The sequence below is a fragment of the Heliangelus exortis genome, chromosome 29, assembly GCF_036169615.1.
Source record: "Heliangelus exortis chromosome 29, bHelExo1.hap1, whole genome shotgun sequence".
Classification (NCBI taxonomy): domain Eukaryota; kingdom Metazoa; phylum Chordata; class Aves; order Apodiformes; family Trochilidae; genus Heliangelus; species Heliangelus exortis.
In genome coordinates, this window is record NC_092450.1 from 2,685,129 (window position 1) to 2,712,794 (window position 27,666).

Below are 27,666 nucleotides of genomic sequence, written 5' to 3' on the forward strand. Positions count from 1 at the left end.
TCCCCCCCGGCTGGGGTTGCCCCCTCTGATGGCCCCAGGCTCCTGCCAAGCTGTTCCTACAGAATTCCAGGCTCTCCTTGTCCCCGGGGAAGGGGAATGTGAGGAACGCGGCCCCGTGCACCCTGCCCGCCGCTAAGAATAGACCCGGCTTGGCTGGGCCCCCTCCAGAACCGGGGGGCTGAGGGCTGTGGGACCCCCCCTCCTCTTACCCATCCCCTGCCCCGTGGTGGATAAAGAAGGTTAAAAAAAAAAAAAAAAAGCAAAATATATTTTTTGCCGTGGCCAAAGGGTTGCCGAGGTGAGGAAGGGAATTGTGGCTTGGAAGTGCTGCTGGGATTTGAATTTTTTTTTTTTTTTTTTTTTTTTTTTTTTAAGCAAAACTCTGCAGGAGCCTCCGGAATGGGAAGGGTGGTTCAGGGAAGCCTCCCCCCCCCACACCTGGGATATCCACTGCTTCCCAAGCTCCTCATCGAGGAGGTCTGGGAGTTGAGGAATAATCTCCTTTTTATTTCCTTTTTTCTCTTTTCCTCTATTTTTATTTTTTTCTTTCCCCCACCCCCTTTTTTTTTCTTTTATCTTTTTTCTTTTATCTTTCTTCTTTTATCTTTTTTCTTTAATCTTTTTTCTTTCTTCCTTTTACTTTTTTCTTCTTTTTTCTTTTTTCCTTCTTCTTCTTTCCTTCTTTTTTCTTTCTTCTTTTTTCTTTCTTCTTTTTTCTTTCTTCTTTCCTCTTTATTTTTTTTCCTCTTTTTTCTTTTTTCATTTTCCTTTTTTCTTTTTTCTTTTTTCTTTTCTCTTTTTTCTTTTCTCTCTTCTCTTTTTCCTTTTCTCTTTTCTCTTTTTTCCTTTTTCCTTTTTCTCTCTTTTCTTTTCTCTTTTTTCTTCTTTTTCCTTTTTCTCTTTTTCTTTCTTTTCTCTTTTTTCTTCTTTCTTCTTTCTTCTTTTTTCTTTTTTCTTTTTTTCTTTTCTCTTTTTCTTTTTTCTTTTTCCTTTTCTCTGTTCTCTTTTTTCCTTTTTCCTTTTTCTCTTTTTCTTTCTTTTCTCTTTTTTTCTTCTTTTTTCTCTTTTTTCCTTTTTCCTTTTTTCTTTCTTTTCTCTTTTTTCTTCTTTTTTCTTTTTTCCTTTTTCTTTCTTCTTTTCTCTATTTTCTTTTCTCTTTTTTCCTTTTTCTTTCTTCTTTTCTCTATTTTCTTTTCTCTTTTTTCCTTTTTCTTTCTTCTTTTCTCTATTTTCTTTTCTCTTTTTTCCTTTTTCTTTTTTCTTTTTTCTTTTTCTTTTTCCCCCCTTTTCTTCTCTCCTCCTTAGGGACTCCTTTTCCTAAGCCTCCTCCTTCCAGCAGCATCAAGCAGGACGCAGGAGCCAGAAGGCAGCCAAACCCCTCCAGCTGTTCTCACAGCAGGGAAGGGAAATCATCCCGGATTTCAAGGCATCTTGGAAAGAGCTTGGCAGAGCCCAGAGGACACCAGCACCCTCCGTGGCCCTAAAAAAGTTTAAAAAACTCCATTTAAGCTCCAGGTGGCACCTTCAGTCCCTTCCTGACCTAAGTTGGACGGAACCTCGGATCCAGCTCCTGGGTAGAACCTCGGACCTGTGTTGGGGGTAACCTGGTCTCCAGGTTTTCTGCATGGAATGGGATTGGTTTTTTTTTTATTTTTTTTTATTTATTATTGGTTTTTTATTTATTTTATTTATTTTTTTTTTTTTATTTTTTTTTATTTTATTTATTTTGGTTTTTTTTTTATTTTTTTTTTATTTCTGCAGCTTTGTGCACCCATCACCCCCCCTTGGAGCTTTTTCAGACCCTGGGTGGATTCTCTGATGTGTCCTTAGGGCTGAGCTCGCGTTGCAGCCCCTGAGCTCGTGTTCAACGTGGATTTTTTTGGGTTTTAACCTTTTTTTTTTCAGCTTTTCTCCTGCAGAAAGCAATTTTCCTCTTACTCCCAAGACCTTGCTGATCTTGGAAACCTCGGTGCCTCCAAGAAAGGGACCAAAAAGGAGCCGTGGGGCCGGAACCCACCTGCACCCTCCTGCTTTTCCAGCCTGAAAATATATTTGGCTCCAACCCCAGCTCTCCCCCCGCCAGCTCTCGGCTCTTGCCAGCGTTTTGCTGCCGGGAAAAGGGGGAAGAGGAGGGTGCCTGGTGTGTCGGGATAGAAAGCAGACACGTCGGGATACGGCCACGGGAAGAACGTGGGATGAGAGCACCCGGGGTGGCTGCTCCCGGCTCCGGGGTTTTCACCTCCCTGGGAGCGTGGGGTGCTCAGAGGAAGGCAGAAAAAAACCCCAAAACCCCCAAAACCTGAGCGTGGGGGTTGGGAAGGGGGGGATCTTCCCAGAGCCCCTCATTTACAACCCAAAAAAACCCAAACCAACCCAACACCTGAGCGTGGCTGGGCTGCCCCACTGCACTCAGCCTCTCCCCGTGCCTCAGTTTCCCCGGGGGACACAGGGCTGAGGGCAGAGGCTACGGGGGGGGGTGGGTGGGTGGGGTGGGGGGGTTGTGAGTGGGTGGCATCATCCCAGATCCCCTCATTTATAACCCAAAACAACCCAAAAACTGAGCATGGGGGGTTGGGGAGGGGGGGATCTTCCCAGATCCCCTCACTTACAACCCAAAACAACCCAAAACCTGAGCATGGAGGTTGGGAAGGGGGGGATCATCCCAGATCCCCTCATTTATAACTCAATCCAACCCAAAACCTGAGCATGGGGGCTGGGGAGGGGGGGATCTTCCCAGATCCCCTCATTTATAACCCAAACCAACCCAAAACCTGAGCATGGGGGCTGGGAAGGGGGGGATCATCCCAGATCCCCTCATTTATAACCCAAACCAACCCAAAACCTGAGCATGGGGGCTGGGAAGGGGGGGATCATCCCAGATCCCCTCATTTATAACCCAAACCAACCCAAAACCTGAGCATGGGGGCTGGGGAGGGGGGGGAATCATCCAAGATCCCCTCATTTCCCCTGCTGCTCCGGGCTGCAGCAGTTCCCAGCTCTTTAAGGCTGCAATAATCCCCAGCCTGGGATTAGTTTTGCACCTAATCACTGCAGAACAAACACCAAGTTTTATTTACAGAAGGAGAAGAAAAAAGGGGCAGGGAGAATGAAAGGGGGGGGGAGAGGAAAAAAAAGCCTCAAGCGTGGCTGATCCCAAGATAATCAGGAGCTGGATGGCAGGAGGTGATAGCTGACCTCCCAGCCCCCTGGGCTCTTACATAAAATCCTGGTGGATTTTTGGGTACAGCAATCCCAGCCCAATCCCAGCCTGGGCTTGGTGACCCCCCCCCCTCCCCAAACCCTTTCAACAGCCCAGGTTTGGATTTTGGGCTGTTTATGGGACCCCTCTTATCCATCCCTTTCCCCGTGGTGGATAAGGAAGGTTAAAAAAAATAAATAATAATGCCAAATGTCTTTTTTTTTTCGTGGCCAAAGGATTTCTGTCCCTGATCCAGCTGAACCCCCCAAATTTCAGCTGTGATGGGAGCCACACTTCAGGGCAGGAGGGTGCAAGGAGGTGCTAAACTTTCCCAAAGGGGCTGGGAGAGGTTGGATGCTGCCCTAAAACCCCAGGGCTTTGTGTTTGACCTGGGTTAGGGGGGCAAATCCTCTGCTTGGGACCCCAGCCCCACTCCAAGAAGGATTTGAGGTGCTGCTCTGTGGGTGACAAGACATGAGTTTATTTTTCTTCCATGCAGGCAAACCAGGGGTGGGAAACTTCTCTGTCCCTCCCCTCTGTCACTTGAAGTCCCTTTGGCCACAGGTTGGAGAGGGCTGGAGGGTGCCCAGGGTGACCCAGCTCCCAGCCCCTGGGTGCAGGAGCAGCTCCTGATGGCTCCGTTGCACATCAGGGCCTGAATTTCTCTTCCCCTGGTGCAGATGGTGGGAAATAAATAGCTCTTTTCTGCTTTGGCTCTTGCATAGTGGAAAAAAACCCCAAAAAAAAACCAACAAAACCCCAGCCATCTGACCTCAGTGGAGAAGAGGAGTCCTGGGCTATAGAAATCCATGGCTTTGTTGGCCAGCCTGGCCAAATGCCCCCATCTTCACCCTGGCTGTGCTCCCCTTATTTCAGTTCCATTTCTGAGCTGGATTTGAAGGCCTTTCTCCTGGCTGAGGAGAGCTTGACCCCCAGGATGATGCTGGTGAGGAGGAAGACGAGTGCCAAAGTCAGCAGGATCCAGGCACCTGCTCTGGCTTCATCCCTGGCCAAGGACATTCCCAGGAAATCAGTCTGGCTGTGCTCAGCTCGGGCTGGATTAGCTGGAAAATGGAGAAAGGAGGGATATCATGGGATCCTAGAACTGGCTGGGTTGGGAGGGACCTCAGAGCTCATCAAGTCCAACCCTTGATCCACTCCCACTGCAGTTCCCAGCCCATGGCACTGAGTGCCACATCCAGGCTCTTTTGAAATATCTCCAGGGATGGAGAATCCACCCCTTCCCTGGGCAGCCCATTCCAATGGCTGAGCACCCTCCCTGTAAGGAATTTTTTCCTAATATCCAACCTAATTAAGCCCATGCCATCTTGTAAGAAGAGCCCAACCCCCCCCTGGCTCCAACCTCCTTTCAGGGAGTTGGAGAGAGTGATGAGGTCTCCCCTGAGCCTCCTCTTCTCCAGCCTCAACACCCCCAGCTCCCTCAGCCCTTCCTCACAGGACTTGTGCTGGATCCCTTCCCAGCCTCCTTGCTCTTCTCTGGACCTGCTCCAGCACCTCAAGCTCCTTCCTGAGCTGAGGGCCCCAGAACTGGACACAGGACTCAAGCTGTGGCCTCCCCAGGGCTGAGCACAGGGGCAGAATCCCTTCCCTGGACCTGCTGGCCACGCTGTTCCTGAGCCAGCCCAGGATGCCATTGGCCTTCTTGGCCACCTGGGCACACTGCTGGCTCCTCTTCAGCTTCCTGGCAATCCAGACTCCCAGCTCCCTTTCTGCCACTCTGTGCCCAGCCTGAAATGTGGGTGCTGGGGGCTCTGGGCTGGGTCACCAGCTCTTGGTCTCTTGGATTCAGGGTCCCCTTTAGGCTCAGCTCCGTGGGAAATCAAGGAGAAGCTTCCAAGCACCCAGTGGCTTTTGGGGAGCACCGAGGGAGCTCGGTTTCTCCCAGTTGCCCCATCCTGGCTTGCTGGTTGAGCTCTGCCCCATCGTGGCCCTTGGTTGAGCTCCACGTACCTGTGTAAGGTGTCCAACTGTACTCGGGCCAGCCCAGAATCTCCCCGTTTTCTGCATTCTTCTCCACCAGCCAGGTCATGAGGGGCTCAAAGTAGCTCAGCAGGGCAGCAGCTGACATGTTGGGCTGCCCTGTGATGTGCTCCATGGCTTCTGGCCATGGCTTGCTGAAACCCAGCTTCAGAGCATCCCTGTGGCAGGAGAAACCAGTTCCCCATCACCCTCTGGACCACCAGCTCTTCCCTTTTCCCCAGGGCTTGGGGTTTTTGGTAATAAAAAGTTGGTGTCTCCAGCACCGTGGGGCACAGGCAAGGAGGGGTGGCTTGGGGGGGGGGGGGATTCAAACCCTCCAAGTGAATCCAGCTGGATGGGGAGCAGATCCTGGGAGAAAGGGTTAATTTTCCAAGCGCTTTCGGTGAAGCTAAAGGGGAATTTTCCCTAAGGATTGGGGGCTGTGGAGGAGGAGGAAGAGGAGGGAGGGAGCCTTCCACCTGCCAGGGTTCCAGGTACCATCTGGTGGCTGCTTTGGCAACCACAGCCCCAGCACTCAGCCCAAGGGACCCAACCCAGGGGTCCCCCCCTGCCTGCACCCTGGGACCAGGGTGTCCCAAGCAGGACAGGAAGGGTGAGATGTTGGCTTTAAAATATTTGGGGACCTAAAAGTCAGGGCCCTGCCCACACACCTACCCCAGGACTTGCCCAGCCTCCAGGGACTGGTAGATGTCACACTTGTGCAGGGGCCCCTTGTGCCCAGCTTTGGCACAGAGTGCCTGGTGGAACTGGAATTGGATCACGAAGCTGACAAAGTACCTGAGAGGAGAAGAGAGAGGTGAGGACGTGGGGATGGAGCCTCCCAGTGAGTGTGGAAGGGAGGATGTGGTTCTCTTCATCCCCTGGGTGCATCTGCCAAGCTTGGAGGAGCATCACTGGCTTTGGAGCTCCATCTCCATCAAACCAGACCAAGCTGCAGGTGCCATTTCTCCTCTAACAAGTGTCCTAGGGCTGTCTGGGTGGATAAACCTGTCCTCCTCAGATAGGAAGAAGTTCTCCCAAACCCAGCCTTCTCCTCTGAAGCTCCCTCAGAGCTTCCTCCCACCAAATATCCCCCCAGCCATGAAACCAGATGCCATCAGGGGCAGCTGAACTAGACAGAGATCCTGCTTCTGTGTCCTGGTGATGTCCCTCTTGTCCCAGGCTTACTCACCTGATGTAGGGGACATTGGCAGGGATGTGGAATTTTGCCCCGGGGTCAAAGTCATCTTCAGACCTTGGCACTGGTGGGCACAAGCCCTGATACTTCATCCTGGGCCAGAGAGGGAGAGTTAGCCCAGCCACAAGGTGGGGGAAAACTGGGAGAAGACCCCGTGGGGTGTGAGGACAGGGAGAGGGGTGTTGTCTCCCGTTGTGTCCCATTGCAGCCAACCAGACCCCAGGCAGAAAACACCCCATGGGATGATGGCTGAGGCCTCTCTCCCTTGGGTACAACCCTGAAGGAGGTTCTGAACTCAAACACACCTGAGATTCCACCACTGCTGGTTGTACTCCTCCTCCTTGATCCTTCCATCAAACACCTTCCAGCGCCACTGGTCCATCAGGTACCCGAAGGGCAGGAAAGCAATTTTATCCAGGGCAATGCTCATCAGGTAATTAATGTCACTTTCTGCCCAGGATGGAAAAGTGTCAGCAGTTCTGTACCCAACTCTCCACCCTATAAAAGTCATTTTACCCAAGAGCAGAGCCACCCCCCCCCAGGGTCACCTTTCTGTCATGCAAAGCCACCCTGCATGTCCCCGACCCCTTCCTCCCTGACCCATCCTCTGAGTTTCCAGCAGCCCCCCAGGTTTTCTGGGTGGTTTTCTCCCCTGCCAGCTCACCATCGTTGTCCATGACTTCATCCAGCAGATGGATGCTGTGAAGGTGTTTTGGGGTGGAGACAGACAAGGCCATGACATCCCCGACAGCCTCGTGGAAGCCGGGATTGGCTCCATCTCGGAAGGGGATGGGTTGGTCCATGTACTGCAGGAAGTACTGGACGTGGCCCATCTCGTGGTGCACTGTGATCAGGTCATCCATGTTCACCACTGTGCACTGCTTGATCCTGGACCAGGACGTGAGGGATGGGGGAAGAAAAGGAGGACAATGCTGGGATGAAAATCTCCAGGAATGATCACACCTCCCCCTGTTTTTCCCTTGGGTCTCCCCCTTTCCATGTGCCCTCCCACCCCACATCTGATGCCAAGCCAAGCTGGTCCTACTCCTTTAGGTTGGTCTCTGCCTTTCCTCCTGCTGCCCCTGGCCATTCCCTAACATCATTTGTGGCCTTTTCCATTCTCCATGGCAGGGTTGGGAAGCCACTGATTGCTCTCCGTGCTCCCTGGAGCCTCTTGCCAGCAATCCTGGGTGCCAGTGACAATGCCAGAGTGGTGGTGTCACAGCACTTGTGGTGGCATCATCCTACAGATGTCCTTATTCCACCAAGACACTGCTCTCTACCCTAGCACCACGTCAGCTGGGGCCACCACTTGCCACCCCGTGGGCCACCTGAAGTCCTTGCGGTTGTAGAAGTCCCAGGCTGAGGCGTGACACACAACTTCCCGACCATCTGATGGCTTCTCAATCATGGATTTCTCCCAAAACTCCTGGGGCATGGGGATGAGCCCCAGAGAGGTAAAGAAACGATCTGACTCCTCAAACATCCTCCTGGGTGTCCAGCCCTGGGGAGACAACAGACAGAGACTGGGAAGGATGGGAAACCAGGGAGAGCTTTGCTCCTCTGGGCATGGGGAGGTCTTTTGGGGGCATCTAAGAGCTGGATCCAACCCTTGATATATCCAGGTGAGGAGAGAATATGGATAAGCCATGGAGGTTTTGGGAAGCACCCAGAGCATCTGGCAGCACTGGTGGTGGAAAGGGCTTGGGGGGGGTCTCAAGGGGCTTCCCCAAAGCAGCCCTGGTAGCACTGACCTGTTGTTTCATGGCTGGGGTGGCATCCACTTTGGTGGCATCTGGGAAAGGCATCACCAGGTCGAAAATATTGGACCAGGACTGGGCCCACATGTTGCCTGGGAAGCACAGGAGGACAACACATGGCAGGAGGGGGATGGGGAGAGATGAGCAAAGCCAAAAAATTACTCCTGGCTCCTCCAACAGGTCACCCTGCCTGCACAAGGGTGATTCAAGTAGGAGCCCAGCCACGCAGGAGAGGTCAAACCATGCTGAGTGTGGGGCCCTTCCTTGGGTCTTACAGCCCCATCTCTTGGGGCTTTGGTCCTTCAGCCAGAGCAGGGACCAGCCTCAACTCCTGGAGCAAACTGGGGGGAGACAGGGAGCTGGCAGAGCCCTTACCAAGCAGGTGAGCAGGGATGGGACCCTTCAGGTTGATGTGCTCTGCCCCATATTTTTTGTACAGGGCTCGGCGTACGTAGGCGTGGAGGTTGAGGTAGAGGGGCTGCAGCTGGAGGTACAACCTCTCCAGATCTTCCTCGAAGCTGGGGGTCTCATACAGGGACCTCCAGTAGTGCCCATTGTCCATGAAACCTGGAGTAAGGAAAGAGTAGAAGCTGGACACCCAGGAGGTCCCCAGCAACTCTGGGGAGACAGCAGACAGAGGAGGCTGGGAAGGATGGGAGGCCAGGGAGAGTTTTGCTCCTCTGGGCATGAGGAGGTCTTTTGGGGGCATCTAAGAGCTGGATCCAACCCTTGACATATCCAGGTGAGGAGAGAACGTGGATAAGCCATGGAAGTTTGGGGAAGCACCCAGAGCACCTGGCAACACTGTCCCTCCTGGGCAAGACTCTGTCTTGTTGCTCAGACACCCCAGGTCCCTCAACATCTATGAGACAGTATGGGGGTTGGTGGGACCTCCACACCCTCAAGATTTTGGCCATGAATTGGACTTTCAGCCCAACCTTCTGCTTACAGGGGGTTAAGACCATGGTGGAGGTAGCAGGACACTGACCATTGAGCACGGCTGCCTTGTTGCTCAGTTCCACGTATCTCTTGTAGTTCTTCTTCATCTTCTTCCCAGAAGCATCTCGCCAGCCCTTCCAGGCAAAGAGGAGCTCCTCATAGTCCCTGGAGGTGGCCATGATGTCTGTGAGGTCTGAAGAGAGAGCAGGGAAACCCAAGTGTTGCTGCTGGGGAGGTCTGGAATGATGCACTGGGTGTAGACCCAACGTGCTGCTCAGGGGCCATCAAAGCCCCTTCTGGTGGGAGGGCCCCTTCATGACTTAGAATCCTAGAATCCTAGAACTGGCTGGGTTGGAAGGGACCTCACAGCTCATCAAGTCCAACCCTTGATCCACTCCCCCCGTGGTTCCCAGCCCATGGCACTGAGTGCCACATCCAGGCTCTTTTGAAATATCTCCAGGGATGGAGAATCCACCCCTTCCCTGGGCAGCCCATTCCAATGGCTGAGCACCCTCTCCAGAAAGAAATTCTTTCTCATGTCCAACCTAAACCTCCCCTGGCACAACTTGAGACCTCTTGTGCCCTCTTGTCTTGCTGAGAGTTGCCTGGGAAAAGAGCCCAACCCCCCCCTGGCTCCAACCTCCTTTCAGGGAGTTGGAGAGAGTGATGAGGTCTCCCCTGAGCCTCCTCTTCTCCAGCCTCAACACCCCCAGCTCCCTCAGCCCTTCCTCACAGGACTTGTGCTGGATCCCTTCCCAGCCTCCTTGCTCTTCTCTGGACCTGCTCCAGCACCTCAATCTCCTTCCTGAGCTGAGGGGCCCAGAACTGGACACAGGACTCAAGCTGTGGCCTCCCCAGGGCTGAGCACAGGGGCAGAATCCCTTCACCAGCCCAGTTGCCTCCTTTGTCCCCAAGTTCCTGTTAATGACCCCTCTTTTCTGGGCCTCTTGCAGGTAACTCCCTGGACACCTTGCCAGATCTTACCAGGATCCAGGGGGTGACAGGTTTTGTCATCTCTGCAGACCTTGGCTATGCTGTACGTGGTCTCCATGTCTGAGAGGAGGGTGTTGTACTGCAAAGAAAAAAAAAAAAAACAGATCACTTTGGTCATCCCTCCTTCTGCTCCTGGAGAATGTCACAGCCCACTGAGATGTCCACAGGAATTTTCCTCTGGAGCCTTCCCAGGCCAAGGGTGACTTCAGATGGAGGTGAAGTGGAGTCAGCACAGGAGGAGCTAAGGCCAGCAAGTGATGTGCCACTGCCAGCCCCTGCTGCAGCCTGGGATGGGCAACCTTTGGGTGGAAAATCCTGGAGATAAGGATCATGGTTTTGTGTAAAAAGGACCAAACTACCACCTTGCTGAGGAGCAAGGGGTGGGCAACCTTTGGATGGAAAATCCTGGAGATCAGGATCACAGCTTTGTGTAGAAAGGACCAAACTTTGTAGAAAGGACAAAAACTTTGCTGAGGAGCAAGGGGTGGGCAACCTTTGGGAGGGAAATCCTGGAGATCAGGATCATGGTTTTGTGTAAAAAGGACCAAACTACCACCTTGCTGAGGAGCAAGGGGTGGGCAACCTTTGGATGGAAAATCTTAGAGATCAGGATCACAGCTTTGTGTAGAAAAGACCAAACTACCACCTTGCTGAGGAAAAAGGGGTGGTTTCCCAGAATCATTTCTTAGGAGCTGGGAGAACCTTGTGTTCTCCACACAAGGTGGGGACAAGGGCCCCCCTGTCCTGCTCTGTCCACTTGCAGCTCACCTCCTTCAGCTCATTCTCAGGCAGGGCTGCCCTCTCAATGACACTCAGCTTCTTGAGGATGCGTGTGACACTTTGGTCCTGGAATTCAGAGGGGTCGAACTGCCTGGCCCTCATTCCATACTCAAGGGTGTGCTTGGACATGGCCAAGTTCTTTTCCAGCTGCAAGGGCAGGAGAAGACAGGAGGGGAGTTACTCCAAGGAGATCCTGGACTCACAGACCACACCTAGGAACACCACCTGACATGCCACAAGTGACAGATTCCCCCGTGGCTGTCCCTGTGGTGTGGAAAGGCACCTCCTGAGTGGGAACCTTCACCCGTGGCAAGGGGCAGAGGCTGCCCTGGTTTTCAGAGCTCAGCTGGAAGATGCCTTGGGGCCCAGCTGCCTGTCTTGGCCACTGCTTGTCCCCACACAGCCCCAAGGTCATGTCCATACCATGAGCTCCTTGTTGTGGTTGGTGATGTTGGTGTTGTAGGCCCAGGATGCCTCGGTGTAGGCGTTCCACACCACCTCTGCCGTGCGGTTGTACTCGGACAAGAACTCCTTAGCTTGGGCTTCATCTGCTATTTTGTCTAAGAGGAGGAGAAAAATGGGGGGGAAGAGAAGGGAAGCCAAGAGCATCCTTCTCTTGACAAGAGCACCACCCAATGGAGAAACCACGGCTGAGCTCTTCCCAGAAATTCAGGCCCATTTGAAGGCAACAACTTGGGAGAAGGTTGAGCCGAGGAATGGGCTCAAGAGGGGTCCTGCTGGGGGGGTTGGATTGGGCAGGACAGGATCACACTGCAGAGAACTCCAGTTCTGGGCCCCCCAGTTCAGGAAGGAGATTGAGGTGCTGGAGCAGGTCCAGAGAAGAGCAAGGAGGCTGGGAAGGGATTCCAGGACAAATCCTGGAGCTGGGGGTGTTGAGGCTGGAGAAGAGGAGGCTCAGGGGAGACCTCATCACTCTCTCCAACTCCCTGAAAGGAGGTTGGAGCCAGGGGGGGGTTGGGCTCTGCTCCCAAGACAAGAGGCCATGGGCTTCAGCTCTGCCAGGGGAGGTTTAGGTTGGATATTAGGAAGGAATTCTTTCCAGAGAGGGTGATCAGACACTGGAATGGGCTGCCCAGGGAGGGGGTGGATTCTCCATCCCTGGAGGTTTTTAAGGATGGACTGGATGTGGCACTCAGTGCCATGGGCTGGGAACTGCAGTGGTAGTGGATCAAGGGTTGGATTTGATGATCTCAGAGCTCCTTTCCAACCCAGCCAATTCTAGGATTCTATGGTCAGGGGAAGGTTGGTCCCATATTCCCTGGAGTGCTGGGAAGGTTGAAAAATGGGTTATTCCCAGCTGGGACAAAGCTCTTCCTGGGAAGCATGGGGGAAGTGGATCAAGGGTTGGACTTGGTGATCTCAGAGGTCTCTTCCAACCTGTCTAATTCTATGATTCTATGATTCTATGATTCTATGCCCTAAAACCCCCACTTAGGTGGAAAGGATGCAGCTGAAAATGGGTGACCTGCCACAGCTTCAGCCAAAGGTTTTGAAGAGGTTGGCACCTGCTTCCTGGGAAGCAGGGACTCCACCTGGAGATGATTATTTCTCTTTCCTGACCTCTCCCTAAGCCCCAGCACCAGGATGGATCTCCAGCCTTACCAATGCCTTCAGGGTAACCTTCAGGAACAGGAGGACGCCAATCAAACTCAGGCCAGCCCAGCACCTCCTTGGTCTTGTTGTTCTGCTCCTGAAGCCATTGGGTGACAGGGCTGAAGTATTCCAGGAGAGGCCCAGCATCCATCTTCCTGGTGCCAGTGAAGTTGAACAGGATGTCCTGCCAGGACTGGGAAGAGCCAGCTTTCAGCACAGTCCTGGGGAAAAGCAAAGAGCCAGCGTGAGGCCAGGAATTGGATGGGAAAAAAAACCAAAAAAACCCAGCCAGTGATGGTACCTTCATCACAAGGTTTGAAGATGCTCTTCCTGAGTGGGACATGAACCTGGGAACTGGCTCTGAAGCCCCCAATGTCCTGCACAAGGAGTGGGGACTCTCCATCACACATTCCTGCATTTCTTAACACCCATGGAGTCAATAGGAACTGAAATTGCTTTGGTGACCTCTGGGTTGGGTGGGTGGGAGCTCATGACAGGGACAACAGCAGGTGAGGATCACTCACCCCACCCCAGTGCTTCCATGTATTTCCATCCATCCATCCATCCATCCATCCATCCATCCATCCCTCCATCCATCCATTTCTCCATCCATCCATCCATCCATCCATCCATCCATCCATCCCTCCCTGCATCCATCCCTCCATCCCTCATCCATCCATCCATCCATCCATCCATCCCTCCATCCATCCATTTCTCCATCCATCCATCCATCCATCCATCCATCCATCCATCCATTTCTCCATTCATCCATCCATTTCTCCATCCATTTCTCCATCCATCCATCCATCCATCCATCCATCCATCCATCCATCCCTCCCTCCCTCCCTCCCTCCCTCCCTCCCTCCCTCCCTCCATCCATCCATTTCTCCATCCATCCATCCCTCCATTCCTCCATCCATCCATCCATCCATCCATCCATCCATCCATCCATCCCTCCATTCCTCCCTCCCTCCCTCCCTCCCTCCCTCCATCTCCAAAGCTATTTCTCCAGCCATCTCCACAGCCACTTTTCCTTCCTTCTTTTCTTCATTCCTTCCTTTGCATCCCATCAGCTTCCCACTCCCACATCTGGGGATTGTCCTGACCCCTCTCTGTCCCCACCTGAGTTTGTCTCCAGCTGCTCTGGACCCGTAGATGTCACAGGTGTGCAGGGGACCCGTGTGGTTGGCTGCTTCACACAGAGCCTTGTGAAACTGGAACTGGAGGATGAAGCTCACAAAGTATCTGCCAAGGAAGTCCAAGAAGGTGAGCACTGGGGACAAAGGGAAGCAGACAAGTCCTAGGGTGTGGGGGGAAGGCACCCAGCCATGGGGCAGCTCCCCACCCCTTCTGCTCCCAAATTCTTGGGTGCCTCGAGCAGGGCCAGTGCCTGCCCGCAGAGCTGAGCTCTCCAGCCCCTCTCTACCTGATGTAAGGGGTGTTCCCAGGGATGTGGTACTTTGCTCCAGGGTCAAAGTTGCTTTCATTCCTTGGGATGGGAGGACAGATCCCCTGGTATTTGGTTCTGGAGATGACAAAGAGCAAGAGCATGAGCTGGAAAGAGGGAGGCAGATGAACTGTGGCAGGGAATGGGAAGGGAAATACACAACTAGAGTGTGTTTTCATCCATCCATCCATCCATCCATCTATCCATCCATCCATCCATCCATCTATCCATCCATCCATCCTCCTACCCACCCACCCACCTCCCCACCATAGCCTCCAAGCTACTCCAGCTCCTTTTTTCCCTTTTTTTTCCTTTCTTCTTTGCTGTGGCTCTGGAGATGACAAAGAGCAAGAGCATGAGCTGGAAAGAGGGAAGCAGATGGACCACAGCAGGGAAAGGGAAGGGAAATACACAACTAGAGTGTGTTTTCATCCATGGATGGGAGGACAGATCCCTTGGTATTTGGTTCTGGAGATGACAAAGAGCAAGAGCATGAGCTGGAAAGAGGGAGACAGATGAACTGTGGCAGGAATGGGAAGGGAAATACACAACTAGAGTGTGTTTTCATCCATCCATCCATCCATCCATCCATGCATCCATCCATCCATCCATCCTCCTACCCACCCACCCACCTCCCCACCATTCTCCAGCCTTGGAGTAGCCTCCAAGCTACTCCAGCTCCTTTTTTCCCTTTTTTTCCTTTCTTCTTTGCTGTGGCTCTGGAGATGACAAAGAGCAAGAGCATGAGCTGAAAAGAGGGAAGCAGATGAACTGTGGCAGGAATGGGAAGAGAAATACACATGTAGAGTGTGTTTTCATCCATCCATCCATATCCATCCATCCATCCATCCATCCGTTTCTCCATCCATTTCTCCATCCATCCATCCATCCATCCATCCATCCATCCATCCATTTCTCCATCCATCCATCCATTTCTCCATCCATCCATCCATCCATCCATCCATCCATCCATCCATCCATCCATCCATTTCTCCATCCATCCATCCATCCATCCATCCATCCATCCATCCATCCATTTCTCCATCCATCCATCCATCCATCCATCCATCCATCCATCCACCCTCCCAGCTTCCATCCCCTGACCCCCCCAGGGGGCTGTCCCCCACCTCAGGTACCACCAGTCGTAGTTGTAGCGGCTGGGGGGGGTGCGCCCACTGAAGACGTTCCAACGCCACTGGTCAATGAGGTAGCCAAAGGGCAGGAAGGCAATTTTCTCCAGGGCCATCTTCAGCAGATAGTTGATGTTGCTCTCTGCATGGAACAGAACCAGAACCAGGTCAGGCAGCAGCCTGGCCGGACAGAACCACTGGGTTTTTTGTTTTTTTTTTGTGGGCGAGAGGGTGAGCAGCAACACTCATGATGGGGCAGCTTTTCAAGGTGTAATTTTACTCCCTAGAGAAGGCTGTGGAGGACACAGAGGTTTTTCCTGAAGAGGTTTATCCTCCCTGGGATAACCTTTCTTTTTCCTGAGTGGGAATAGTGGGACTCACAAGTGGTGTCTGTCCCCTTGCCTGGCTCTCAGAGTGAGGAGGTCTGGGGTGAGTGGAGCTCTTGGTTTTCTCTTCACACTTTCACCCTGGGGTCTCACACTTTCACCCTGGGGTCTCACACTTTCACTCTGGGGTCTCACACTTTCACTCTGGGGTCTCACACATTCACTCTGGGGTCTCACACTTTCACTCTGGGGTCTCACACTTTCACTCTGGGGTCTCACACATTCACTCTGGGGTCTCACACTTTCACTCTGGGGTCTCACACTTTCACTCTGGGGTCTCACACATTCACCCTGGGGTCTCACACTTTCACCCTGGGGTCTCACACTTTCACTTTGGGGTCTCACACATTCACCCTGGGGTCTCACACTTTCACTCTGGGGTCTCACACTTTCACCCTGGGGTCTCACACTTTCACTCTGGGGTCTCACACTTTCACTTTGGGGTCTCACACTTTCACTTTGGGGTCTCACACTTTCACCCTGGGGTCTCACACTTTCACTCTGGGGTCTCACATTTTCACTCTGGGGTCTCACACTTTCACCCTGGGGTCTCACACTTTCACTCTGGGGTCTCACACATTCACCCTGGGGTCTCAGGGTGAAGGGGGTTTGATCTGCAGGGTTCTCACACCACTGCAAAGGCTCTCACAGATCAGGCTTGGGGTCAACTCTGGGACAGCCCCCACCATAGCATGGGGACCAGAGGGGTCAGTAACCTCTGCTCTCCCCATCACCTCCAGGAAACCTGGGGAAGGAAGGTTGGAAAGGGACCTGCTGGAGACCCAGCTGAAGTTATGGGATCAGGGAGGAGCTGGCAGCAGTGCCCTGAGGTGCTGGCACGGCTGCCAAGGGCTGGTTGTTCTAGTCAGGCAGTGATGCCTTCAGGCAGGGCCCATCTGCTCCACGGTGTTTCTGCAGCATCAGCACGAGGCTCTTGGCAGCTGCCGTGGCTTCCCCATCCTGAAATTTATTTAATGCCAAGGCAGGAGGACACCAGGATTGTCCCCCCCTCTGCGGAGCAGCTGCCTCCAGCAGGAATCTCTGAACACTTGGATTCCTCTTCCACACGTGGGGTGGGGGAAAGAAACTCTTGCCAAGCTGAGAGGTGCCCTGAGGTGACAACCCTGAGGTGACAACCCTGAGGTGACAAGTCCTGCTCTGCTGTGCTGGCTGGCAGGCAGAAACCTCACCTGCTGACTGCCCTCGTGACTGTGCACACAAGGACTCAAGTGCCACCTCCACAAAAGGTGGCTGGATGTTCCTTGGCAAAGGAAGAGGGAACACTGGAAAGGTCAAAGCAGATCAAGGAGAAGGTGGAACGTGACTCGGTGCCACCTCCACGGGAGCTGAATATTTCTTGGCAAGGGAAGGGGGAAGTCTGGAAAGGTCAAAGCAGATAAAGCACAAGGTGGTTCGTTGAGGTTTGGGGCTCTGATGAAGAAGGGAAGGGGACAGAGAAGCTCTGGAGAGCATCCTTCCAATCCTTAGGGGTTAAGGAGCCACAAAGGGTCCTACACAGATTTATGGGGGATTATGCCAGGACCCACGGAGGGGTTGTGCATGGAACCAAGGGTGGTTCCTGGGGTGTCTTGCCAGGCTCCAACCCCCTGTGGCACATCCCAAACCTTGAGGGCTGCCATACCCTGGTTTGGGGGCTCTGACGAAGAAGGGAAGGGAACAGAGGAGCTCTGGAAAGCATCCTTCTAATTCCTCAGGGGTTAAGGAGCCACAAAGGGTCCTACACAGACTCATGGGGGATCATGCAAGGACCCATGGAGGGGTTGTGCATGAAACCAAGGGTGGGTGAAAGCATCCATCAACCAGGTGGTTCCTGGGGTGTCTTGCCAGGCTCCAACCCCCTGTGGCACATCCCAAACCTTGAGGGCTGCCATACCCTGGTTTTGGGGCTCTGATGAAGAAGGGGAGGGGACAGAGAAGCTCTAGAGAGCATCCTTCCAATCCTTAGGGGTTAAGGAGCCACAAAGGGTCCTACACAGATTTATGGGGGATTATGCCAGGACCCACGGAGGGGTTGTGCATGGAACCAAGGGTGGTTCCTGGGGTGTCTTGCCAGGCTCCAACCCCCTGTGGCACATCCCAAACCTTGAGGGCTGCCATACCCTGGTTTGGGGGCTCTGACGAAGAAGGGAAGGGAACAGAGGAGCTCTGGAGAGCATCCTTCTAATTCCTCAGGGGTTAAGGAGCCACAAAGGGTCCTACACAGATTTATGGGGGATTATTCCAGGACCCACAGGGGTGTTGTGCATGGAACCAAGGGTGGGTGAAAGCATCCATCAACCAGGTGGTCTCTGGGGTGTCTTGCCAGGCTCCAACCCCCTGTGGCACATCCCAAACCCACCCTGATGCCACAGGCAGTGCCTGGGGGCTGCCCTACCTTGGTCCTCGGTGGCATCGCTATGGAGGAGACCAATTTTCTTCAGGTGGCTGGGGGTGGAGACAGACAGGGCCAGGACATCACCGATGGCCTCATGGAAGCCAGGGTTGGCCCCGCCACGGAAGGAGACAGGGAGGTCCTTGTACTGCAGGTAATACTGGATGTGGCCCATCTCGTGGTGCACGGTGAAAAGCTGCTCCATGGTGACTGTTGTGCACTGCTTGATCCTGTTGGGTGAAGAGGGGTGATGGCCACAGGTCCCTGAGAGGGTGGCAGCACCCCAAGGGGGGTAGGGGAAGGCAGGGCAGCTCCCCAAAGCTTTACCCAAGGGGGTGAAAAGTTTGGGTTGCATGGCCAGGCTGGGGGTACCCAAAATGGTGATCCCCATGGGGTGGGGGTCCTACCCTGGAGCCCTACACCCAGGAATCCTACACCCCCTACACCCACCTGAAGTCCTTGCGGTTGTAGAAGTCCCAGGCTGAGGCGTGACACACAACCTCCCTCCCATCCGTTGGCTTCTCCAGCATGGATTTCTCCCAGAATTCAGGAGGCATCTCCAGCAGCCCCAGGGAGGTGAAGAATTCCTCTGAGACCCGGAACATGTGGGTAGCATTCCAGCCCTGGTGGGAGGCAGGCAGTAGGGTTATGGCTGAGGAAAGGGATGCCCGTGGCCTGGGAGTTGTTTTCTGAGTCTCTCCCAGCACCCTAGGGATGGGGTTGGTCCTTGCAGGTGACCAGGGTCCTGCTTCTCTCCCCCTGATGGGGACCCCTGGCCCCAGAATTATTGTGGGTATCTTTAAGAAACCCCAAGCAATGGTTTTGGTGACATCATGGACCCAAGGAGGGAGCAGAACTCATGTCCCAGGAGCACTCAGATCTTTCTCATGGTATGGACACAGCCCCCACCCCATCCCCCAGCTCTCTCCTTCCTCTTTGCCCATGCCCTGCCTCCCATTTGGTCCAACAATCCCCTTTTTTTGTCCCCCTGGTGCCACCAGCGTGTCCCTCAGCCCATCACCTGCTGCACCATGGTGCTGGTCACATCAAGGTTGGGCTTCTCGGGGTAGGGGACCATCAGGTCATAGATGTTGTTCCACTGCTGAGCCCACATGTTGCCTGAGAAGAGAAAGCAGCTGGAGCAGAGCTGGTTGTAGGGCAGGAGAAAGGGACCACGACGGTGACAACTGGCACCTCCCTGTCCCACTGTGGCCTTCTGGCACACCCCTGGGCACGGGTTGGGAGGGTCCTGCCTCTTACCCAGGAGGTGAGCAGGGATGGGACCCTTGAGGTTGATGTATTTGGGGCCATAGCGGTCGTAGAGCTTCCTCCGGACGAAGGCGTGGAGGTTGAGGTAGAGGGGCTCCAGCTGGTTGTAGAGGCTCTCCAGGTCCTCCTCGAAGGTGGTCGAGTCATACCAGGACCTCCAGTAGCTGCCTGTGTCCTCGAATTCTGCCAGGGAAGCAGGAATCTGGCTGCCTCCTCACCCAGCCCCAGGGCACAACGAGAGGATTTCTGCCCTTTCCCCCAAAACGTTGGCACCGATGGAATTCAGGCAGCCAGGTGAGATGGAGCAGAGGATCCCATTGCCCCTAATTCCCACCCCTGAGCCCTGCCCACCCCCTATCATCCTCCTTGTAGGAGGATGTATCATCCTCCCTCCATCCTACCATCCAGCTCGTAGGCCTCGTTGCTCAGCTTCACAAACTCCTCATATTTGGGGCGCAGGGGGTTGCCCGCAGCGTTGTGCCACCCTTCCCAGGCATAGAGCAGCTTCTTGTAGCTCCTGGAGGTGGCCATGATGTCTGAGATATCTGGGACAGAGGGGACAAGCAGGACATGAGAGAGGGGCAGGAGATTGAGGGGTCACATCCCCAGAGTAGCTCTGCCACCACAGACCCAAATATTCACCCTAAGCCTGGGACCACCTTGGGGAACACGGGTGGGACCTGCCAACCCCAAACCTGCTGGAGGTGTGGGGACCAGGACAAGGGGCTCAGCACCTGGCAGGTTGTCCTGGTTTGGGGTCAGGATAAAGGGGGTTTTCTGGTTTGGATTTTGGCTTTCAGCTGAGTCTCTTGGAAGGAGAAATGAACAGCAAGTTTCTCAGATATTTTCTGCTTCTAGGACTGATCCCGCTCCATGGTTATAGTTACAGCCAGAGCCTGGTGTGCAGAGCCAAGGGCACTGCTCAGCTCTGAGGAATATTTTACCCTCCAGAAGGAATAAAAAGGTCCCACCTTGACCCCTCCTGTGGGGAGGAACAGACAAGATAAAAGGCCCAAACTGAGCAAACAGAGGATTCCATCCCATCCACCTCATCCTCAGGATAAACTGGAGGGATCACCAGGCTCAAACCCCTTCCTGCTTCCCCTTCTTCCCCTCTCCCTGTTTGTTTCAGCATCCTGGGAGGATTCCATCCCTTCCTCTGCCTCTGCTCCTGATCCATCCCAGCCTGAATCTGTGTGTTCCTGCCTCCAGCTCCCAACTGCTGCTGACTCCAGGATTCCAGCCTGGATTTGCCCAGGGCTGCCCTGCAGCCTCAGTGGGGACCTGAGAGTTATTGGGGGAGGAACATGGGATCAATTTTCCTGTCTATTTGTATAGATTTAGTTATTTTCCCTATTTCTCATTCCTGTTTCACTAAAGTTGTGTAGTTTAGTTCCCAACCCATTGGTCTCTCTCCTTTATTCTTTTTCTTTCTTTATCAGGGAGGGGGATTAATTAAGAGCATCTGGCACTGGGTTTAATTGTCAGGCCAGTGTTAAACCCTGACAGAGGTGCAGAGGGACAAGGACCATACCTGGCTCCAGGTCCCAGCAGGTCCCATTGGGCAGGCACACCTTAGCTGTGGAGTAGATTTTGTCCATGTCACTCAGGATGGTGTTGTACTGCAGAAAAAAAAACCCCAAAAAGATGCTGGAGCTCCAAGAGGGTGGGAATTCCCCTTTAGGAGGCATCTCCAGGCTTCCCAACTCCAGAACTCCAGAGTGTGTGTGTCTGGAAGGATGTGGAGGAGGATTGGTGTGGTTTCCAGAGTGGTTTTGGTGAGGTTAAAGTGTGGGTTTGACACCCAGGGTTTGACACTCTGGGCATGGATGGAGCAGGGAGGATCTTTGGGATGGACAAATGGAATGCAGGCACTTCCAGAACCCCCCTGGAAGGCAGTGTGAAGCCTGGAGGCCTCCTGGAGAGAGGCTATTTATAAAGCTCTTGGTCAGTGGGGCTGCTTGTTTATCTAAGTGAGTAAAAAACATAAATAATAAAATGAGAAAAGGGGGAGGAGGAGGGGGATTCATTTCTCTGAACTTCAAGAACAGCAACCAAAAGCAACAGGAGGTTTCCTGGAACCTGCCCGGGGAGCTCATTCCCAGGGAAGGAAATTCCTTCCTCTCCATCCCTCTCTCTGTTCCTGGACACAGGAGCTGCCTGGGGACAGGAGAAACTTGGAGGGAGGAGGATTTGTGCTGCTGTCTGTTATTTGAGAGAGGGCAGGGATGGGTTTCCTGGAAGGAACCGGGTTTCTCCGGAAGGGATTGGGTCACTGGGCTTCCCAACCACCAGGAGTTTGGGTAGGAAGAGCTGTCAGGAAGCCAGGGAAGGGACAGCAGTGTCCCTGTGCCTGCCAAGCTGCAGCCTGGGGGATATTTTTTCATGCATGGAATTCCAGCCACGTGGCACTGAAGGAAATGACCCTGAAAGCTCAGGTCTGGGGATGGGGAAGGCTTGGGATGTCCCTGGTGTGGAGCTGTGTCACCAAGGCAGGGCTGGCAGACATGGAGCCTCCTTTTCCATGGGATTCATTCCCCCTGAGGAGCCCTGGGGCAGGGAGAGGGGGGGTTGAGGAAGCAGCTGGCCCCTGGCCATGGGCACAGCCTGGCTGCTCTCCAGGTGATGCCCAAGGCTGTTGTGTGTAAGCAGGAAATCTCCAGTTCCTGCTGGGATAGCTCCAAGATGAGGTTAGGGCTGGAGAATTGGGGCCAGGAGGCAGCCCTCACCCTCCAGAACCAGCACCCCATCAGCCCAGTCCATCACTGGGAGCCCAAGTCCATCCCTCTGGGAGAGCCTCCAAAACACCACAAGAGGGGCTCCAGGCCTGGGACAGAGTCTGGGGGTTTGGGGAAAAATTCCTTAAAGGGTTTTTTTGCAGCACCCAGCAATTCCTGGGCCACCTCACCCACCCGCTCTCTCTTTTCCAGGGGCAGGTTAGAGGGTCCCAGGGTCTGGATGGAGCCAATGATTTTCCTCAGCTGGGGGTCACTGAAGTTGCTCCAGATGTTCCCAAAGAGCTCCTTGGCTCCTTGGCTTTCCTCCCCCCCAGCTCCAAGATGAGGTTAGGGCTGGAGAAATGGGGCCAGGAGGCAGCCCTCACCCTCCAGAACCAGCACCCCATCAGCCCAGTCCATCACTGGGAGCCCAAGTCCATCCCTCTGGGAGAGCCTCCAAAACACCACAAAAGGGGCTCCAGGCCTGGGACAGAGTCTGGGGGTTTGGGGAAAAATTCCCTAAAGGGTTTTTTTGCAGCACCCAGCAATTCCTGGGCCACCTCACCCACCCGCTCTCTCTTCTCCAGGGGCAGGTTAGAGGGTCCCAGGGTCTGGATGGAGCCGATGATTTTCCTCAGCTGGGAGTCACTGAAGTTGCTCCAGATGTTCCCAAAGAGCTCCTTGGCTTTCCTCCCCCACAGCTCTGTGAAATTCTGCTCCTCGAGGGATGCCTGGACCTGCGTGGGAAGAGGGGACACGGGGACTCAGGACCAGCCCTGGCACCGGGTGATGCTTTGGGGACTTTTGGCAGAACCGTGAGGATCTGTAGGAGCCAGAGGTGACAGGACACGAGGTGGCAGGCAGGGCTGTCCCCAGTTGGTGACATTTATAGGTAGACATCAGCTCCCAGTGGGGTGGTGGATTCTGCAGTCTCCACTCACCCACGCTGCCTCCCGTGGCCAGCACTGCCAAGGTGGCTTTTAGGGATGGATTGGAGACAGCTCCAGGGGTGCTGTGGCCCAAGTGAGGTGAGGGTGCTGGGATTGGGGTGTCCACACCCTGCAGACAGGGTGTCCAGGTGCTCCTGGCAGGTTCCAGACCCCCATTGCAGAAGGAGCTGAGATCTGGCTTCAATTTCTTCCTATTCCCCCTGTTCCTCACCCTTGCAGAAACCCAAAGGAAAACTCCAAAGCCCCCATATTCACTTTTTTCCTTCTTTTAGCTCTTTGCTCCTTCTGTCCCTGTCTCCTTTGCCTCTAAGTGCCAGACCTCAGCTTCACCTCCCAGAGGGGCACCCATTTGCATGGATTTTGGGTCTCTCCCTCTCACCCACCCCCTGCCAGCCCCTGTGTCCCTTCCCAGGGCTGTGGGACAGCCAGGAGCTGCCTGCATCACAGGGAAGGGGGGGTTATTGGGACAGCTGAATCCACAGCTGACAGCCAGAATTTTGGGACAGGGTGTGTGGTGGACAGTGGCATCCCAGCCCAGCTGGTTCCAGCTGTATTTTTTGGAAAAATGCTGCTATTTTGGTGAAGGTGGTGGCCCAGGCGATGAGCAGGCTGGAGGGGGAAGGTGTAGGGTGCCTGTTCCTGTCCCTGTGTGATTTATGGAGCTCATTAGCTGTTAGTTGTGACATTTTTTAGCCTGACTCCAACAACTCTGGTTTGTTTGATTTTAATCTTTGCATTCCCTCAGCTGGCAGCAGGGAGGGAAGGGAGTTGCAGGGCTGGAGGCTGCCAGGGACAGGGGACATGGGGGTGGGGATTCCCAAAGTGCTGTTGGGTGCCCCTGGCTGCCTTGCCACCCACCACCTCCCCCAGACATCATCCCAGCACCCACAGCATCACCCTGGCTCCCCACCAGCCCTCAGCACCCTGGGGTGCTCCAGCCCCACAGACACCCAGCCCTCCACTAACTGAAGGATTTCTCCCCCCTCTTCCCAGACCCTGCTGCAGGGCTGGGGGAGTTGTAGGAAGCAGAGTCCAGCTGGATTTCATCTTCTCAGTGAGCAGGTGCCTGTGTTTGTACCCTAAATCCTCCTGACAGCTTTGGGGCTGCACAAGACTCCCTGGCCATGGCTGCACCCACCAGGCCTGGCCCTTTGCCCCCACCCTCCAGAGCTCTCTCTGAGGGGTTGTGGGGGCTCAGAAGCCCCTGGACACCCCAAGCTCTCCCTACTAAAACCCCCCAGTCCTGTCCTTCCCTGCTCCTGGCTGACCAAGTGAGGATCCAGCAGCACAGGATGCAGCCCAGGGCACTTGGGATGCTCTGCTCCAGATATAGGGAGGAATTCCAGAGCCAGCAGCACCCTCAAACCCCAACAGCTGCCCAGAACCCCAGTTTGCAGGTGATGGCAAATCTTATTCTGCAACAGAACTTTTTCCTGGGCTGACTTGAGAGCCTTGAAGTGGCAGGGAGCACCTGGACACGATCCTTGGGCACTTGGGGAAGGGAAAAGCCTCTTGAGAAGACTCCATGCAAGGTGCTCTGCTGGCCCTAAGCCTGGACTTGGTGTGGCCAGGGTGCTCCTGCTCTGCTTTTAAGGTCCCTGGCTGCACCATGACATCTGCAGCAGACTCTGGGCTCCTGCCCAGACATCGCGTCAGCTCTCCATAAATAAAAAAAAAAAAAAAACCAACAAAAGAAAGGGCACTTGGGTGCTCCTGGGTGTCCTCCAAGTTGGCAGCAGCCAGACCTGGCAAGGATCTTCCCCCCATGCAGGAAGACACGTTTCCTTTCTGCTGCAGGCTGGGCTGTGCCCTGGTTCCTGGGGGATCTGGTGGCACAGGGGTGATGCTGGGGTCTATGCTGGTCATGTAGAAGCTGCATTGGCCCCCCCGGGCACCCCCATCCATTTGGGGTGGCAGGGATTTACCCCAGAACTCTGCCAGCACAGCAAGAGCCAGAGAAAACTCTGAAGCTTGCCCAGCCACGGGGATTCCAGGGACTGAGACCTCACCCAGCTCCTGTCCCACTAAATCCAGCCCCAAACATGCTCACCACACACATCCCTGCAGGATGCACAGGGGGGCTCTGCCTGCACATAGCTGGGATGGTATCAAATTCCCTGGAGTGCTTCCCGGGAGCCCAGTTTTAGTCCCCGAGGGCTGGGGACACGGGGACAGGGGGTGGCAACCCGGGTCCCAAAGCCATCCCATTGCTTGTGCACACTTTGGGTTCCTGGTGCAAAGGAAACCTACAGAAACTCTCCCTTCCCCCAGATCTAGGGCTCCAGCATGCCAGAGCACTGGAATGTGGTGACACCACGCAGGGAGCTGGAACAGGGACACCTGATCCCAGTCGGAGAAGGAAAAGTGGAAGGTGCTGGGAATCCCCCTCTAAAAATATCCTGGGACACTGCTGCGGGATCAGGGCTGTCACTCCAGAGGGAAACCCTGTCCCAGGACAAAACCCTGGGCTTCCAAGTCCCAACCTTCCTTTGGGTTGCCACGACAGGAACCTGAGGGGCTGAAGGGGACCCCTCCAAGCATCCCCCCCCACCCCAGACACCCCCCACCCCCCAAAAGTCCCAGTGCTTGGTGGCACCCCCCCTCTAAAAATATCCTGGGACACTACTGTGGGATCAGGGCTGTCACTCCAGAGGGAAATCCTTTCCCAGGGCAAAACCCTGGGCTTCCAAGTCCCAACCTTCCTTTGGGTTGCCACGACAGGAACCTGAGGGGCTGAAGGGGACCCCTCCAAGCATCCCCCCCCACCCCAGACACCCCCCACCCCCCAAAAGTCCCAGTGCTTGGTGGCACCCCCCCTCTAAAAATATCCTGGGACACTACTGTGGGATCAGGGCTGTCACTCCAGAGGGAAATCCTTTCCCAGGGCAAAACCCTGGGCTTCCAAGTCCCGACCTTCCTTTGGGTTGCCACGACTGCAGCTCGAGAGGCTGAAGGGGACCCCTCCAAGAGTCTCCCTCCCCGACACCCCGCTAACCCCGACAGTCCCGGTGCTTGGTGGCACCACACCCCTCCCCCCCTAAAAATATCCTGGGACACTGCTGCGGGATCAGGGCTGTCACTCCAAGGGGAAACCCTGTCCCAGGGCTTCCAAGTCCCAACCTTCCTTTGGGTTGCCACTCCAGGAGCCTGAGGGACTGAAGGCGACCATGCCAAGGGTCCCCACCATGACCCTCCCAAACACCCTGCTACCCCCGACACTCCCGGTGCTCGGTGGCATCACCCCCCCCCCCCTAAAAATATCCTGGGACACTGCTGTAGGACCAGAGCTGTCACTCCATGGGGAAACCCTTTCCCAGGACAAAACCCTGGGCTTCCAAGTCCCAACCTTCCTTTGGGTTGCCATGACCGGAGCCCAAGAGGTTGACGGGGACCCCTCCAAGCGTCCCCCCCCCCCCGATACCCTGCTACCCCTGACACTCCCGGTGCTCGGTGGCATCACCCCCCCCTCCAAAAAAAATATCCTGGGACACTGCTGCGGGATCAGGGCTGTCACTCCAAGGGGAAATCCTGTCCCAGGGCTTCCAAGTCCCAACCTTCCTTTGGGTTGCCACTCCAGGAGCCCGAGGGGCTGAAGGAGACCATGCCAAGGGTCCCCACCATGGCCCTCCCAAACACCCCGCTACCCCTGACAGTCCCTGGTGGCATCACCCCCCCCCCTAAAAATATCCTGGGACACTGCTGTAGGACCAGAGCTGTCACTCCATGGGGAAACCCTTTCCCAGGACAAAACCCTGGGCTTCCAAGTCCCAACCTTCCTTTGGGTTGCCACGACCAGAGCCCAAGAGGTTGACGGGGACCCCTCCAAGCGTCCCCCCCCCCCGACACCCTGCTACCCCCGACAGTCCCGGTGCTCGGTGGCATTACCCCCCCCCAAAAATAATATCCTGGGACACTGCTGCGGGATCAGGGCTGTCACTCCAAGGGGAAACCCTGTCCCAGGGCTTCCAAGTCCCAACCTTCCTTTGGGTTGCCACTCCAGGAGCCTGAGGGACTGAAGGTCCCCATGCCAAAGGTCCCCACCATGACCCCCCCAGACACCCCGCTACCCCCGACACTCCCGGTGCTCGGTGGCATCAACCCCCCCTCCAAAAAATATCCTGGGACACTGCTGCGGGACCAGAGCTGTCACTCCGGGGGGGAAACCCTCTCCCAGGGCTTCCAAGTCCCAACCTTCCTTTCGGTTGCCACGACCGGAGCCCGAGGGGCTGACGGGGACCCCTCCAAGCATCCCCCCCCCCGACACCCCGCTACCCCCGACACTCCCGGTTCTCGGTGGCATCACCGCCCCCCCCGTCCCCGTCCCCCCCACCTGCAGAGCAGCGTTTTGGTCCGTCAGGTTGGTGTTGTAATCCCAGCTGGCCGAGACGCTCTCGAAGAAAACGAGCTCCGCGGTGCTGTTGTGGGCTCTGGCGAAGAGGACGGCCCCTTCCTCCGTGGGTTCGGAGTCGGGGGGTTCGAGGCCCGGCCGAAGGGCACCCCCCAAGCTCAACCCCAGCAGCAGCAGCAGCAATCCCAGGACCGGGGGCATGGTGACAGGATGGAGAGGGTGTGGGGAAGAGGTGGAAGGGATTTAGGGATGGGGGGGGAGCCCGGTTGGTGCTTTCCCAGCTCGGTTTTGCCTCCGCTGCCGGTTGCTTATAAAGCAGCAGCCTTGGCACAAACCCTGCCCACCGAGCCGGCCTCCCCCCGCAGATAAGAGAGGAGCATTTTGCTTTCCCTTCGGAAGCTCCCCGGGCTCGAAAGGAAGAAGAGAGGAACGACCGCTGCCTTTGGAGGTGCAAAGTCCCTTTGGCATTTGGCCACACCGGGAGGGAAAGGGCTGGGACAGGAGGGAGGGAAAGGAGATGGAGGGAAAAGAGGCGGGGGGGGGGGGAAGGAAAAAAAAAAAAAA

The 27,666-nt window shown here is 54.9% G+C and overlaps 1 protein-coding gene across 2 annotated transcripts; it reads right to left on the bottom strand.

Moving 5' to 3' along the window:
• Nucleotides 1–3,661: 3,661 nt before the first annotated feature.
• ACE (angiotensin I converting enzyme) lies at nucleotides 3,662–27,523 on the bottom strand. 2 transcript variants are annotated; one of them, XM_071728300.1, is made up of 25 exons: nucleotides 27,085–27,523; nucleotides 22,374–22,541; nucleotides 20,622–20,709; nucleotides 19,489–19,632; nucleotides 19,079–19,270; nucleotides 18,840–18,937; nucleotides 18,269–18,441; nucleotides 17,822–18,048; nucleotides 15,038–15,182; nucleotides 13,890–13,988; nucleotides 13,586–13,708; nucleotides 12,473–12,684; nucleotides 11,273–11,409; nucleotides 10,838–10,996; nucleotides 10,061–10,148; nucleotides 9,126–9,269; nucleotides 8,513–8,704; nucleotides 8,132–8,229; nucleotides 7,709–7,881; nucleotides 7,042–7,265; nucleotides 6,683–6,827; nucleotides 6,372–6,470; nucleotides 5,855–5,977; nucleotides 5,171–5,358; nucleotides 3,662–4,263 (listed from the first exon to the last, which is right to left on the bottom strand). In XM_071728300.1, the coding sequence occupies exons 1-25, from the start codon at nucleotides 27,301–27,303 to the stop codon at nucleotides 4,067–4,069; spliced, it is 3,855 nt and encodes a 1,284-aa protein (XP_071584401.1). In that variant the 5' UTR covers nucleotides 27,304–27,523; the 3' UTR covers nucleotides 3,662–4,066. The 2 variants fall into 2 exon arrangements, with proteins under 2 accessions (XP_071584401.1, XP_071584403.1); XM_071728302.1 differs by lacking the exons at nucleotides 22,374–22,541; nucleotides 27,085–27,523 and adding an exon at nucleotides 22,000–22,112.
• Nucleotides 27,524–27,666: the final 143 nt, after the last annotated feature.